Genomic DNA, 15,937 nt, shown 5'->3' with positions numbered 1-15,937 from the left:
TAAGGGACATGCCCATTTTCCCATTGTACAGGTGGAGGAAACTGAGGCATATGGAGATTAAGGAGCTGTCCCAGGGTCTCACAGTACCAGATTCAGTAACAGGTACCAAGTACCTAGCCCAGGCTGTAGCTGAGGGCACCCTCAGTAGTCATTATTTTTAATAGTGTCAGCGCACTCTGAACTTGTCCGTGTGGACCCTCTCAGTATTTCAAGGGTCCCTGTCTGACACCCTCCAACGCCCAATTCAGGGCACAGGAGACAACTTCTCCCTCAACAGATCCTTAGCTCACAAAGGTCTCTGTGGAGCCATGGCAAGGTGCTGGTCAGTATGTTAGCCTCACACGGCGGCCGCCATTGCCTTTAGTAATTTCCCCCACTCACCGGACCTGCAAGCTCCAAGACGTCCTTCCCTTAGCAGTAACTGTCTGAGATTCAAACAGACTGCAACTCCCATTGCAGCTGTATATTCCGTGTCCAGCCATCAGGTCTCAGAACCTCAGTTTTCTCATATGTGCAATGGGAATGGTGTAAATGAGACATTCACAGGTTGCAAAGGAATGATCACCTGGCTGGGGAAGAGCCCTTGTCCAGGGAGGCCAAAGGCACCCTGAAGCCAGGCCCAGGGGGCGGGCCGCCCAGGGGCGGGACGGGCCTGGGCCGAGCCGGGGCCGGGGCTGGGGGCGGGCGCAGGGCGGGTTGGGCGGCGAGGACCGGCGGGCGGCGGCACGACTCCGCGTCACAGCGCCGGTCGGCGGTGGGGAGATGCGGCTGCTGGCACTGGCGGCTGCCGTGCTGCTGGCGCGGGCTCCGGCCCCCGCCCGGGGTAAGCACGGCGGACCCGGCTGGCGGGAGGCGGCTCCGGGACCCCGCGGGAGGAGTGGCGGGGGCTCGGGGCTCAGGCCTGGCTGGGAGACACTGCAGCCTCCGGGCCTCCCTCTCCCCGTGCGCACCGGCGGGCCCAGGTCCGCTCTGTCCCTGTCGCCGTGCGGATGCCTGGCAGAGGGTGCGGGCGGCGGCCCCCTTCCTCCCCTCCTCGGCCGGGGCCCCAGCGCTCCGCAAAGAGGCTCAGAACAGACCCTTTCCAAGGGCCAGGCCTTCAAGTGGAAGGTTTAAGCCTGACCGCGCGAGCCCTAGTTGTTGGTTTGTTTTCTTTTTTTCTCCACAGCAGTCAGGACCCACAACTGTTGGCAGGTTAGTCTGGGCAGCAACTTCCCTTTAACTCTCTTCGGAGCGCTGCTTGGCCAACCCATTCAGGAGGGGCTGGATCTCCAGGCTGGCGTTGGGGACTGTGGGCATGTCCCTGGGCTGTTTGCGATGACCAAGCCTGGTGAGATAGGGTATCCAGGGCTGGATGAAGTGGGGTCGTTTGCAAAGCACCCTGCCTTAGCTGCAGCCTCTTCAGTTCAGGGTTTCTGGCCACTTCTAAATTTCTGGAAAATTTTCTCTATTCCTTAGGGCCCTCCCTGCCTGCCTGCCTCAGTGCTGAAAGGGCCTTGCTGGCCAGAGTAATAATCATGATCAGCTAAACTTGCCGATAACCTCTCAGGGAGGTGCTATTATTGTCCCCATTTTGTAGATGAGGAAACTGAGGCACAGGCCCATGAATCAACTTGCCTTAAGTGGTGGCGCTGGGATTTGAACCTAGGAAGCCTGGCTCTAGACTCTGTGCTCATACTGACTAAGCTGCATTTCTGTTGTTTTGTTAGCAAGAAGGCTGATACTGATACTCAGAGTTAAGTAATTTTCCAAGTTTGACCCAGCTACCAAGTGATGGAGCTGGCCCTGGAGCCAACATAGATCAGATTCTGAGGAAGAGTGACTTGGATCATCACAGTGGGAAGAAATTTACCCATTGTCCCCGGCTACCTGTGCGGTGGGATTTCCAGTGAACCTGCCATCAGCACTGTGGGAAATACTCTTTTCACCATTGTCACTGTCTTGGCTGACAGGCAGTGGCCGCAGATCTGACTGGGATGGTTGAGCCAGGCCAGCTCTGGTAGCCTGTGTGGAGTAGCCAGCAGCCAGTGGGATGCAAGGGGGCACAGGGGTCTTTGTCCCCCAGTCTCTGTGACCACCTTCCTAATCATATGTGCTGTCAGAGAGGGTGCCCCCAGACAGCAGCTTTTTGGGGATCAAGTACATTCTCCTGTTTCCAGGAGACCTCAGGCCTCGAGAACTGGAATTTGGGATTCTGTAGAGTTTGCTCTGGCTGTGCCCAAGGCCTTGTCTCAGAAAACGATGACAGTTTCTGCTTGTGCAGAAATCACCATGTGCCACCCATTCTTGTGTTTCACCCATGACTCTTTGTCACCATACCCCAAGGGAGGGCCTGGCAGAGCTACTTTATACAGAAGTCTGGATTGCTGAACATTTCTACCTCTATTTTGGGGCAGAGCAGGACCTTAGCTATCACCTGGTTCCACCTCTCATTTTACAGAAAAACAAACTGAGGGGCAAAGTATTCACTAAGAGCCAAGCTGTCTTGCAAAGTGGTGGTTGAGAGTTGGCTCTGAAGCCAGGTGGCCTAGGTTCAAATGCCAGCTCTGCCACATTCTGTGTGAGTTTGAGCAAGCGACTTAGCCTCTCTGGGCCTCGTCCCTCTTGTCTGTAAAATGGGGACAAACATAATATGAGGATGAACTGGGAAAATACATCTCAAGTGCTTAGAATGGTGCTTGGCAAGGAGATCACACCCAGCAAATGTTAGCCCATATCATTGGTCAAGGCCGTGTGTTTGTCCTGGATGAGAGCTGTTTTCAGGTGATGGGCTTATTTCGAATGCTGAATCACCCCATAGGTTAGGTCTGATAGCACTTCCGCTTGGTGCTTGGTAAGCACTGGCTCGTAGGGTCATGGGTTATTAAGTAATGTGATTGTATTATTTTCAGAGCTTTATTTGTCATGAATTCAGACTCTCCATTTAATAAGAATGAGATTTTCGCTGATGAGTGGTACACACAGTTTGCATTCCTTATAAGTGTAGCGGCTCCTGGCTCCCTGAAGTGAGTGGGGCAGGCTCCTGAGGACAGAGAGGTGTGGGGCGAAGAACCATTAGCACATCACTGGCCAGGTCAGAACGGAGGGACCTGGGCCATGCCCACCTCTGCGTCCCAGGCAGGGCCAGTGCCTTGTTTCTGTTGGAAGTCCTACCTTCTCCCACATCTGGAGGTTGCCATCTTCCACTTCACGATAAGTATGAGAGGGAGACAGAGAGGATGGAGAGAGGTTGTGTACTACACAAGTAGGTGGCGCACTATTTGACTACACTGATGTTCTTTTTGGCTGTTTTCTGAGCTGTTGGTCCTTTTCAGGACACTATATAAATGGGAACAAGAAGGTTATACACCATCAATCTTATCTGCAGGAATGTAATGTTTGCTTACAGGCAGAAACAGATACACAATTTGTGGGATCCAGTGCAAAATGAAAATGTGGGGTCCCTCACTCAAAAATGTTGCCCCCACCTGCCCATCTCTCAGGGCATGCAAACTATTATTGGTATTCGAAAGTTACTTTACCTTTGGAGCTTTACCCTCACCATGCAAAGTCTCATCTTCCCATTTTGCAGATGAGGAAACAGGCTCGGAGGGCCTTACTCCTAATAGAACCATGTTTCCAACCCAGCTTTGTTGAATGCTAACTCCTGGCTTTCTGCCCAGTCCCACCGAGCCACAGGGAAGGTCTAGGGCCATGAGCAGCCTGAGGCCCAGCCCACATGGGGCACCCAGGGCTCCCAAGTAACAGAGCCCATGCTTGTTGAAGGAACAAGTTTCCCTGCAGCAGAATCCTGTTCCTCTGTTTGGGCCATTCTGCCCCCTGCCCATGTTGTCATATTCTCCTTTCAGAATTGGCCTTGGAGGCCCCAGTTGTGGTGGAAAGCCCCTTCCTGAAGTCTGCCTGCAGACCCGTGTGGCTGCCTGGGCCACAGGGCAGTGGACTTTAGCAGAGGGTGCTGAGCTCTGCATTGCCAGCTTGCAGCAGGCGCATCCTGTCTCAGGGCTTTTGCAGAGGTGGGACCCACTCCCAGGAAGCTGAATCCTTGCTGCTGCCCTGAATTTTAGGTCATTAATCCAACTCATCCTTCAGCTCCTGCTCACCTCCCCAGGGTCTCTTCCCTGACCCTGTCGGCTAGATCAGAATCCTACTCTGATTTGCCCCTGCACCTTTTCTCTGCAGTGTGTGGCATTGTTTGTCGTCACATACTCCTGTGTCTTTTTCCTGCTGACCAGCTTCCTTGTCCACTGGACTGAAGGCTCCACGAAGTTAGCAGTGCCGTCTTCTTCACACAGTGCCCTGCACAGAGCTGTTACTCAACAAGTATTTGTTGAGCGATTAAGTGAACGAAGCATAAGCTGGGGCAGAGGCTGGGGGAAGCAGGAACTCTGAGTGTGGAGGTTCCCTGGGGGAATGGAAGAGTCTTCCTCTCACTTCAGTTTCCTGCAATGCAGGGTCACAAAGGAAGCAATTTAGTTCTTCTCTGGACCATAATGACTTGGACAGTTCTCCCTCCTAGGCTTGGAGAGGCCTGTCGCTGCCCCGCCTGGGGCTGCTCCCTTACCTTACCTGGTGTAGGAGGGTCTAGTGACACCCATCCTTCCCTGTCCTGTAGCTGGCTTGGCCCAGGTTTGCTTGACTTGCCTCTTGCCCTGCAAAGTGTGTATGCTCTGTGTCCTCTTTTGTCACTGAGACCCAGAAGGGAAAGCCTTTGACTCCTACGGACACTGCCTACCTCCCTACTCAGGTAATGCTCTTGTTCCCCAAGGTCCTGATGCCCACTGCTAAGTTCTCTGCTGAGCCACTTGGGGCCTGATGACTGCGATGGGACAGGAGCTGTGTCCCTCTCTCTCCTGGTACTTAACTAAACACCCAGCTGAGCTAACATTGGCCAGGCACTGGGTCCTCTGCCTGCATTTTCTCCCTCCTTCCCGTGGTGCACACAAACTGTGAGGCATCTCCAGTGCTAGAGGAGCTTGTTACCTTGCCACCTGGTTTTCTGAGAAAGCTTATCATGGGCATGGGGACCCCTATGACCTGAGAGCCTGTGTCCTCTGGAAGCTGGTTGCTGCATCTCTGCTGCTCTCTGCCTTCTGATCCCCTGGGCAGCTATTGGAGTGGGGTCAGCTTGGCGTTCTGGCTGTGTTGCTACTCACCATGGAGCAAAGATTTAACACTCCAAGGGGCTCTTGAGCATCACAGTTTTACCACAATCCCCCAGCCCCATACTCTCCTGTTGACAGTGGGTATGATTTTCCGGGTTGGTAGCAGATGTAGGGTTGAAATGAGCCTTTCTGTGAACAAAGTGGTGTTGGTTTGCTAGGGCTGCCATAACAAACTACCCTAGACTGGGTGGTCTAAACAGCGAACATGTATTGCTCACAATCCTGGAGACCAGAGGTCTGAGATCAAGGTGCTGGCAGGGTTGGTTTCTTCTGATCCCTCTCCTTGGCCTGTAGATGACGCTCTTCTCCCTGTGTCTTCACATGGTCTGCCCTCTGTGTGTCTCTGTCCTAATGTTCTCTTTTTATAAGGACGCCAATTGTGTTGGATGAGGGCCCACCCTAATGGGCTGATTTTAACTTAGTCACCTCTCTAAAGACCCTGTCTCCAAAGACAGTCATGTTCTGAGGTCCTGGGGCTTGGCATTCAGTATATGAATTTGGAGGGGACACAATTCAGTCCATAACAAGGGTCTTTGCACTTCATTGGGAGAAACATGCTGGAGCCGTTTGTGAGAATATGGAGCTCACTGAAGGCGGAGACGTGCACAGGTGAAGAGGAGAGGTGGGTTCCTCTTGGCAAGATGGTTCAGTCCCTTCCCTTTCCTGGGAACTGTTGATTCCTGGCCTGAGCTGCAGAAGCCGAAGGGTTGCTAGTTTGCCTCCAGGATGGAATCTGGCCTCCCATGGGGACAGAGCACTTGGCACTTTCTCCTAGTTTCAGTCACTATGAATAATTCCTCCTCATGCAGTGTTAACAGGAGGAGACTGGGGTGTGGGGGCTCGCCAGTGCTCTTATCCCACCCATATTGTTTCAATTTCCTGCCTTCCCTAGCTTTCCTTGCCTCTAGTGGGGAGCCCTTGGGGGCGGGTGGAGCGGGACTTCAATTCTGGAAGCCAGCTGCTGCATCTCTGCTGCTCTCCCAGCTGTTGGAGTGGGGTCAGCCTGGTGTTCTGGCTGTGTCGCTGCTCACCAGGGAGCTCCCAGCGTGGGGCCTTTAGGCAGGGCCTTAACAGTCAGGGGAAATGCTCTTGGACTAATTTAATAAGGGCAAGGCAGGTAAGTGGCAGGGGAGAGAGCGGGGGCAGATCCTGCCCTTTTGTCTTGTGTGAGTGACTTGCGTGGACAGTGAGATTGTTAGATTGTTGCTAGAGAGCATATATCTTCCTCAGTCACCTGTTTATCTGCATACTCTGAGTAGCTCCCTGGGCTGGCTTTATCCTTTGTCACTGTAGACACAGAAGACCTCATTGTTGTCCACAGCTGCTCAGAGTCCATCAAGCATCAACCTTTTACTTCTGAATTTACTTCCACCTATTTTTTGAAGGTAACGAAAGACTATCCCAGTATGGTAGCTAAGCAGTGACCCCCAACAATGCTTGTGTCCTGATCACTGAACCTGTGGATGCCACGTTGTACAGCAAAAGGCACTTGCTGATGTGATTAAGTTGAGGGCCTTGGGCTATCCTGGAGCATGCCCTGGTGGGCTTCTAACAGATGAGAACGAAAACGAGAGAGCATTGACCTTCAAGTTGTGTCTCTCAAGGTGTTCCGTTCATTAAATCAATAGTGGAAACCATACAAGAGGATGAGCTTATTGGCTGGATTTTTACAATGAAGAATATTTTTATGTGTCACCCCTACCCCGCCTGACACACACAGGGCCTCAACTTGTTGACTCACAGCCTCTTCACAGTGCAAGGTTCAGCTCTCTGGTCTCTTTGTCATCCTTCCTCTGCTCACCTGCACCACTGACTAAGGTTCAGAGCTTTTGGTGACTCTGACATGAGGGCCCAAGCCCTTTCCAGTAACCAGCTTACTTTCCAAATATCAGTAACCAGCTGATATTTGAGGGACATTTGTAATTTGGGGTGACCTGGGAACCCCTGCTCATGCAGTGGGTGGGCAGGAAATGGTGCTTCCTAGAGTTTTGCACTGGGCCTCACAGGGTGAAGATGTGAGACCCAGTGAGAAGACAGCCCAGCTTGGACAGAGGAGGTTCTGGGCATCTCATGCAAAGTGTCCTTTCTGGGCTCTGTCTGCCAGGGGAAGGCGCTGCCCATGAGCTCAGGGTGGCCCGGTTGCCCTGCACCAGCCAGAAGGGCAGCCCATGGGGTGGGTCTAAGAACCCAAAGGACAGGAAGTAGTGGACAGGGCCGGGACTTCTGGAGCATCTTTTGGGGGTTGGGAGGTTCTCTAATCCCTGGACTCGATCATTCTTTATTCCTGCACTTCAGCTCTGAGTCCAGAGAGACTTCGAGCAAGAAACTGAGAAGCCCCGGTGGTTCTGGCTCCTGGTACTAGTTTAACACGCCTGACTGATGCTGAGAATCTGCCTTGGTGACAGTTGAGATAGCTGAGATAGGGAAAGGCAGCTCCTGGACCCATAGCGCTGTCCACTCAGGCAGGTGGTGAGACTGATCCAAGCAGGCCTTGGGGAGGTGGACGGAGGGGCTGAATGAGGGCTGGGAATTTTTAAAAGATTCTAAAAATCCAAATTTTTATGTGAAGTCTCCTGAATTTTAAACATCAGCAACTAATTAAAAAAAAAAAAAAAAAGAAACATACCTCTGGGCCAGGTGGTCAGTGGCATTCCACGTGGATAGGACCCTCTCATAGAGGAGACCATGGAAGCTCCCCCCAGAAGGAGCCCACCTTCTGGCCGTTCTGAAGGCAGAGAGTGCGCATGGAGGGCTGGGGCAGCCTAACTCTCTGGCCACGCAGCTCATAGGAGCTTCTGGAGAAAAGACACACCTGTAGAAACGCAGTGGCCTTCCTCACTTTCTTCCTGTTTTCTCTGCAGAGGTCTGTGGGGCCCTCAATGTCACTGTGTCCCCGGGGCCTGTGGTTGACTACTTGGAGGGGGACAATGCCACTCTTCTCTGCCATGTCTCCCAGAAGAGGCGGAAGGACAGCCTGCTGGCCGTGCGCTGGTTCTTCGCGCGCCCCGATGCCCAGGAGGCCCTGATGGTTAAGATGACCAAGCTCCGGGTGGTGCAGTACTATGGGAATTTCAGCCGCAGTGCCTACCGGCAGCGGCTGCGCCTCCTGGAGGAGCGGCGTGGGGTGCTCTACACGCTCTCTGTTTTGACTCTCCGGCCAGCCGATCAAGGGCATTACGTCTGCAAAGTCCAGGAAATCAGCAAGCACAGAAATAAGTGGACAGCCTGGTCCAATGGCTCCTCAGAGACAGAAATGAGAGGTAAGTGGCTGGGGAGAGGCGTGGGGGACAAGTCAGTGGTCCTCCCTGCTATCGGCCAGGCAGGGGCCTCCAGGATGGTCCCACTGGGCTAGAACACACCTTCTGGGCCTTTAAGGGGCACGGCCATATGAACCAGGCCATGGGGGTGAGCATAGATCTTTCCGTGGATGCTGGGCTGACGTGTAGTGTAGACATGGAAGCCAGGACAGAAAGGAGCATGAGCCTGGCCCCATGCTGCCCAGCCCACCCTCTGGGCCAAACCTCCTTCGAGTTCGAAAGGTGGCACTGGCTGTAGCTGCGCCTCCAGTGCAGGTCTGTGCAGCCTGATTGCTCTGGGGTGCAGGGCACCCATGGGAAGAGGCAGGCGTTGGGAGGTCCTGGTGGCAGTTGCCAGGCCTCAGAGCAGGGAAGACTGCTGGCGCTGATCTGTTGCCCAAAGGAACTGATACAAGACTCATGCTGTAACAGCTCACTGAGAAAGTCACCCGGAAGTGGGCAGAGGACCAGAGGTAGGCCTCCCTTCCTGGAGACAGGTAGGAGCTATGGGCCGCGTTCTGGGACACCTTCGCTACCAAGTGCCGTATTCGGGAGTTGTCATTTTTTATCACAAGTGTTCTATTCAAGAATATACCGCTCACAATTTTAATAAGACTTGCTATTGTGTGCTGAAAGTACAGTTTTGATTGCTTCGAGTTTTGTCTGGCGCAAGATCAAGAGGATGAGGAAGTAAAGCTGATGGTCCCAAATAGGAAAAAGAATCTGATTTCATTACATACATGTGTACAGTATTAAAGGCATTAGTCATGTTTTGGTAGGCTTTTTTTTCAGTTGGTAAAACTCAGTTATGAAAGGTATTTTTAGTATCCTATGTGAGTAAGGGACATGTTAGAGTGAATGACTTACGTGGGTAGTCTTTAAGCAGTCCAACTTTGTCCGTGGAGTTTGCTTATTGTAATGTTCTCAAGCACAGAATGATGTACTATCTGAAATGTCGTGCACTTTTTCTCCTTAAACAAATCAATTCAAGAGAATAAATGACTATTAGTATAAATATATATTTTGGCACAGAAAACAGAGAAATACATTAGATGGCTGAAGGCCGAGGAGGAAATCCACTCTGAATATCACTTGGCTCAGAAACCTAACTTTGTATATATGTCTTTTTTATTTTTATGTCACAGTATATTCTGGAGCCATACACTAAGTATCTTGGCAGTAACGACTCAGTCAATTGGAATAGATAAACAGGTTCCCTACATTCAAGTGAGTGAAATCATTTAGTTCATTCTTGTGACTCTACTTTCAGGGAGTGAAGTGGGTTCCTTCCTTCCAGAACATGTATGTGTGTGCTTGCTCCAAAAACCCGAGGTCATTCTTAAGTGTTCACAGGAAATAAAAATCTGCCCCTCTTCTTCTCCGCCCCTCCACTTCCTTGTCCTCCACCCCCTTCCTCCCCTTTCCTCTCTCTTCCCAAAAACCCCTTTCTCTTCTCCCCTTTCTGCGCCTTCTGTCCCTTGTTCCTCCCCTCTCTCCTCTCTCCTCTTCCCTTCCCTTCACTCTCAGTCTCTTTGCTTGTTCCTCTTCCCTGTGTCTGCTTCTGTCTCCTGTTCTTCCTGTCTTCCCCCACCCCACGCCCCATCTCGCACCTGGAAGTGGTGCTCACCTCACAGGGGAGCCTCCCTTGCTGTGTCTGCTCTGCCTCAGAGCTGCCTGTTCCTCACACTTCCTCAGCCTCTGGCAGGTCCATGGCTTTCTGACAAGAAGATTCAAAATCTGAGGAAGCCATGACCATACTTCTAGAAGGTACCACTTAGGCTTCCAGACATCTGTGCTAACGGGGTTGCCGAGAAGAAACCCCAAGTGAATGGCCTGAAAGCAGACGCTTGTTTAGGTTGGAGCGCCTCTGCTCTAGGCTAAAAGGAGTTGGTGGAGGCTTGGTTGCTGTCCTTCCTGTGGCTCCAGCCCCTCCAGGGGGCCTTCCCATAGGCCTTGCTTATCCAGGGGCCTTGTTTTCCTAAGGCTCTACCTCAGTAGTTATTATATGGAAAACAAGAGCAAAACAAACAACACAATGAAAAATTCTGTGGGCAAATATGTTTGGACTGGAATATTAAATAAAAAACTCTCAGAGGTGTTTCTGGATTGAGTGCCTTTTCTGGGCTGGGCCCCATAGCCCTTCTTTTCTGACATGCTCACTTTGCTTCTCAAGCTATCCATGGGAAGGAAACCTTTCTTGGTAATTCTTTCTACTACTACCCCACCCCCTGCCCTTGACCATGCATTATTGTGTTCTCCCTGCAGTGTTCTTAACGTGAGATCAAATTGCTTGTCTTTCCCTGTAAACTTCCAGAAGGGCTGATGCGTGGTCTTTTCTCATCCTGCTGTTGCAAAAGGAGGTGGCACGTGCTGATGCATTTAAGGGATGGTTCCTGGTACACGGCAAATGTCAGAGGAGTATGGCTCTTGTTATTTACCCTGATTTCCACATGTTGGTTGCTTTCTATTGCAAAAGTAATATATGTAGCTCAGTTAGAGAAAACATGGAAAAATATGAAAATGACTTGTAATATCTCCACCCAGGCATGACTTAACATTTCATTGTAAATCCTTCCAGACATTTTTATGCAAATGAAAATTAAAAACTTAATTCCACTCCTACCATAAATACTGTTTCGTGACTGGCTTGTCTCACATAACTAGATAGAGTGGACATTTTCCTGCATTGTTAAATATGCTTCCATAACATAGTTTTAAATGTGGAATGACATTCCATGACGTGGATGTACCACAGTTTACCTTCCTAGTTACTGTCATTTATGTTGTCTAATCCTTGTCAGTAAATCTCCACTCAGGTCCCTGTACTCAGAATAAAGTCCTGGATTGCCAGGGCCAAAGGTATACTCAGTTAAAGACTGATACAATTTAAAGAGGTAACTTTGCCTTGAGAGTAGTTAGTGAACTTATATTCCCACCAGCATTGAAAATGCCTTTTTGCCATGGATTGGTCTATATAATATATACTTTTGAGGGATGGTGCTGCTGATGGTGGTGATGGTGATGGCAGCTATGAAAGCCTGGAACAAGACCTGGTACACAGTTGACACTGAATGAGTACATGGTGAATAAATGAAACGGTCTTTGATTGCAATGGTCTTCTTGCTATGGGTGACTTTGAGGTAGGCATGACTTGGCGGATAAAGTTACCCTCTCTGGAAGACCTCCCCTCTCTTTCTATTGGCTTGTTCCAATTGTACATCTCATTTGAGATCCCTTATTCATCCTTCCTCTTCCATCAGCCCTTCTTTGTGTGTGCCAGCCTATGGAGACCTCTTCCACCTATAGCATCCTGCAGCTTCCGTTTTTAACACTATTTACACAACATTGTGTAGTCACACCAAGGTTTTTTGTAAGCTGCTGCAGCACAGGGATGATTTTAAAAAATATTACATGTAATAAAAGAATCAATGTCAAAACTAAAATGCGAAAGTCTATGTTTCCTCTGCTTCCACCTTAATATCCCACTTCGACTGCCATCCCCAGAGGTAATCATTGTTAGTGATTTGGTGTAGATCTTTCAAGTTCTTCTCCTATTGGCATTCATGCATATCCACACACACATATTTTAACAACACTACACTCAGTGCTTTATAAGTATTGTTGGTAATTGATATTACATAGCGAGACAATACCAAACTGTATCCCATCATTCCCCAGTGATGAAAACTTAGGAAACGTCCAATTTTTCATTGATACAACCAAGTGCTTCAGTGAACACCCTAGTATTCATTTCCAAGTGTTTCTGTTGGTTAGGTTCTTGGAAAGAAAATTGCTGGACCTAAGGCTATGCATATTTAAATTTTTAATAGACAATGCCAAGTTGCTCTCCAAAAAGACTTTACAAATTTATACTCTGACCATCATTGCTGAGAGTATCTATTTCCCTGAAGCCTCATTAACAATGGACATTATTAATCTTTTCCATTATTTATCACAATGATGGAGAAAATAATATTTCATTGTTGGTTTAATTTCAATTATTATATTCAATACTATACAATTTAATTTAAAGTATGTATTCAATTAGTGAGATTGTACATCTCTTCATATGTTTATTGACTGTTTAAAAATTTTCTTCTGTCATTGCCCATCTATAACCTTTGCCTATTTTTCAATTGCTTGCTGTCTTTTTCGTATCATTAATTTGGTAGCTACCGTGTTTCCCCGAAAATAAGACCTAACTGGAAAATAAGCCCTAGCATGCTTTTTCAGGATGACATCCCCTGAACGTAAGCCTTAATGCGTCTTTTGGAGCAAAAATTAATGTAAAACCCAGTCTTATTTGTGGGGAAACGTGGTATTATATATGATGCACAATTTTCTTCCTATTTGTTACTTGTCTTTATACTTTACTTATATTTTTACCCCATAGATATTTTACATTTTCACATTGGCCATGTTTTCCTTTAAGGTATTCCTTTTTCCAGTTGTATTTTTAATTGAGATATAATTTATATCAATAAATTGCACATGGTCCTTGGTTTTATATCTTATCTGGGAAGTGTTATAAAAGTGTTTTCCATATTTTTCTTTAATATTTTTAAAGGATTAAAAGAAAGTTTTATTTCTTTATCTCTTTGTAATCCATTTTTATATAAGGTGGGGAGTAGCTAATTTACTTTTTGTTTCCATATGGCTATTTTGTTGTCTCTACATTATCGACTGATCAGATAAAATTCACCTATCTTGAAATGCCACATTTTTCATAAGCTAAATTCCAGCATTTAAATGTAAGCTCTGTCTACCTCACCAATATAGCACTATTTTAATTATTATAGAATAGGACAAATCTCCTTACTATTCATTAAATAAAAGTCTTGCCTATTCTTATACATTTAGTTTTTCCTTCAGATGATCTTACCTAGTTTTGTAAAAATTATGTTAGGATTTGACTTTACTGGGATTTAATTGGCTTTATAAATCACCTTGGGGCAGGTATATACATCTTATTCATCTTTATGATTTTAAATGTTCCTATCCAGGGACCTGCTGTGTTCCTTCATGCATTGAGGGTCATTTTTAAAAAATTATCTTTCAGTATAGATTTCTTCACGTAAGTCTTGAATATTTTTATTATGTTTATTTCTAGATATTTTATACTTTTAATAAGGATCTTTAAATTTTATTTATTTTTTAATTATAGTTGACATTCAATATTATACTAGTTTCAGGTGTACAGCACCGTGGTTAGACATTTACATTACTTTTGAAGTAATCCCTGATTAGTCTTGCACCCACCTGATACCATATACAGTTAGTGCAAGATTATTGACTATATTCCCTAAGCTGTACTTTACATCCCCGTGACTATTTTCTAACTGCCAATTTGTACGTCTTAATCTCTTCACTTTTTTCACCTACTCCCTTAACACCTCTCCCAACTAGCAACCATCAGTTTGTTCTCTGTATCTACCATGTTTCCCTGGACCATCAGCTCAAATGCGTCTTTTGGAGCAAAATTAATATAAGACCCAGTATTATATTGTATTGTATTATATTATATTATATTATATTATATTATATTATATTATATTATATTATAATCATATCATATCATATATCATATATCATATATCATATCATATATTATATTATATTAAAATAAGACCGGGTCTTATATTAATCTTTGCTCCAGAAGACACATTAGAGCTGATGGTCTGGCTAAGTCTTATTTTCGGGGAAACACGGTACCAAGTTATGTTTATAGCAGTCTATTTTAAATTAATGGTCACTTAAGTTCAAACACATTCTAAAATCGCTCATCCCATCCACGTTTATACAGAGGGTGCCACAAAAAATGTATACACATTTTAAGAAAGGAAAAAACTGTATGAAAATTGTAATACTCAATATATACCAATAACAAAAGATGAATACAAGTCACATTTGACTTCTGCAATTACAAGAGGTGCTCAAAGTGGTTACCATCAGTGTAATTTTAATACAGTTTTTTCCTTTCATAAAATGTGTATACATTTTTTTGGCATTCTCTGTATTTTTGTAATTATGTATTTTTTTTTGTGTGTGTGTATGTGTGTTTGTGTGAATCGCTTAATTTACTGTTAAAATTACGTATTATCTTCCTACTTTTACATTTTAACATTTGTACTAGCTTTAGTGTTTGTTGGTCTGCTGCTTTCTTTATATGTTGGCATTTGTCAGTGAGAATTTTTTTCTTTGCAATATTTTCTTATTCATGTTTTTGATTTCTTTCTTTTTCTTCTTAAAGAAGTCCCTTTAACATTTCTTGTAATACTGGTTTGGTGGTGATAAACTCCTTCAGCTTTTTCTTGTCTGGGAAGCTCCTTATCTGTCCTTCAATTCTAAATGACAGCCTTGCTGAGTAGAGTAATCTTGGTTGTAGGTCCTTTCTTTTCATCACTTTGAATATTTTCTGCCAATCCCATCTGGCCTGCAAAGATTCTGTTCAGAAATGAGCTGACAGTCTTGTGGGAGCTCCCTTGTAAGTAACTGCTTTTTTCTTGCTGTTTTTAAGATTCTCTATTTGTCTTTAACTTTTGGCATTTTAGTTATGATGTGTCTTGGTGTGGGCCTCTTTGAGTTCATCTTTTTTGAGACTCTCTGTGCTTCCTAGACTTGTATGTCTTTTTCCTCTGCCATGTTAGGGAACTTTTCAGTCATTTCTTCAAATAGGTTTTCAATCCCTTGCTCTCTCTCTTCTTGTAGTATCCCTGTGATGTGAATGTTTTTACACTTGATGTTGCCCCAGAGGCCTCTTAAGTTATCCTCATTATTCTTTTTCTTTTTTGTGTTCTGATTGTGTGTTTTATACTGCCTGGTCTTCCAAATTGCTGATTCAGTCCTCTGCTTCATCTAATCTGTTGTTGACTCCATGTAATGTATTCTTCATTTCTGACTATTTATGTTTTCTATCTCCATTTTTATGTTTCCTATCTCTTTGTTGAAGTTCTCACTGAGTTTATGTATTCTTCCCCTAAGTTTATTGATTATCCTTATAACCAGTGTTTTGAACTCTGCATCTGGTAGATTGCCCGTCTCCATCTTGTTTAGTTCTTTTCATGGAGTTTTATCCTGTTCTTTTATTCAGGACATGTTTCTTTGTCTCCCCATTTTGTCTGCCTCCCTGTGTTTGTTTCTATGTATTAGGTAGATCTGGTACATCTCTCAGTCTTGGCTGAGTGGCCTTATGTGGTAGGTGTCCTGTGGGGCCCAGGGTGCAGTCTCCCTGGTCACCTGACCCAGATGCTCCCGGGCTGTCCCTTGTATGGGTTGTGTGTGCCCTCCCATTGTAGTTGATCCTTGATTGCTGTTGGCATGTCAGTGGGTGGGATTGATCCTCAGGCTGACTGGCTGTGAGGACTGGCCTTGATTATAGTGAACAAGCTGTTTTGTGGGGGATTCACATTAGTGGGGCTCTGGTGCCTGCTGAGTCCACCTTTTGGGAGTGTTGCTTGTGGTGCTAATTGGGTGGTGCTCTGG

The 15,937-nt window shown here is 46.6% G+C and overlaps 1 protein-coding gene across 3 annotated transcripts in view; it reads left to right on the top strand.

Moving 5' to 3' along the window:
- The first annotated feature begins 697 nt into the window (after positions 1-697).
- The window catches only part of VSTM4 (V-set and transmembrane domain containing 4), a 102,118-nt gene continuing 86,878 nt past the window's right edge, over positions 698-15,937 (top strand). For all 3 annotated transcript variants that reach the window (XM_088792124.1, XM_019730126.2, XM_019730127.2), the window contains exons 1-2: positions 698-823; positions 8,021-8,419. In XM_088792124.1, coding sequence (XP_088648250.1) covers positions 763-823; positions 8,021-8,419 — 460 coding nt within the window. In that variant the 5' untranslated portion in view covers positions 698-762. The remainder of the gene's footprint in view (positions 824-8,020; positions 8,420-15,937) is intronic.

This window comes from Rhinolophus sinicus, chromosome 15, assembly GCF_057876585.1.
Source record: "Rhinolophus sinicus isolate RSI-liver-muscle chromosome 15, RSI-T2T, whole genome shotgun sequence".
Lineage (NCBI taxonomy): Eukaryota > Metazoa > Chordata > Mammalia > Chiroptera > Rhinolophidae > Rhinolophus > Rhinolophus sinicus.
The sequence above is the reverse complement of the archived record's forward strand: the minus strand, read 5'-3'. Positions and strand labels throughout refer to the sequence as shown.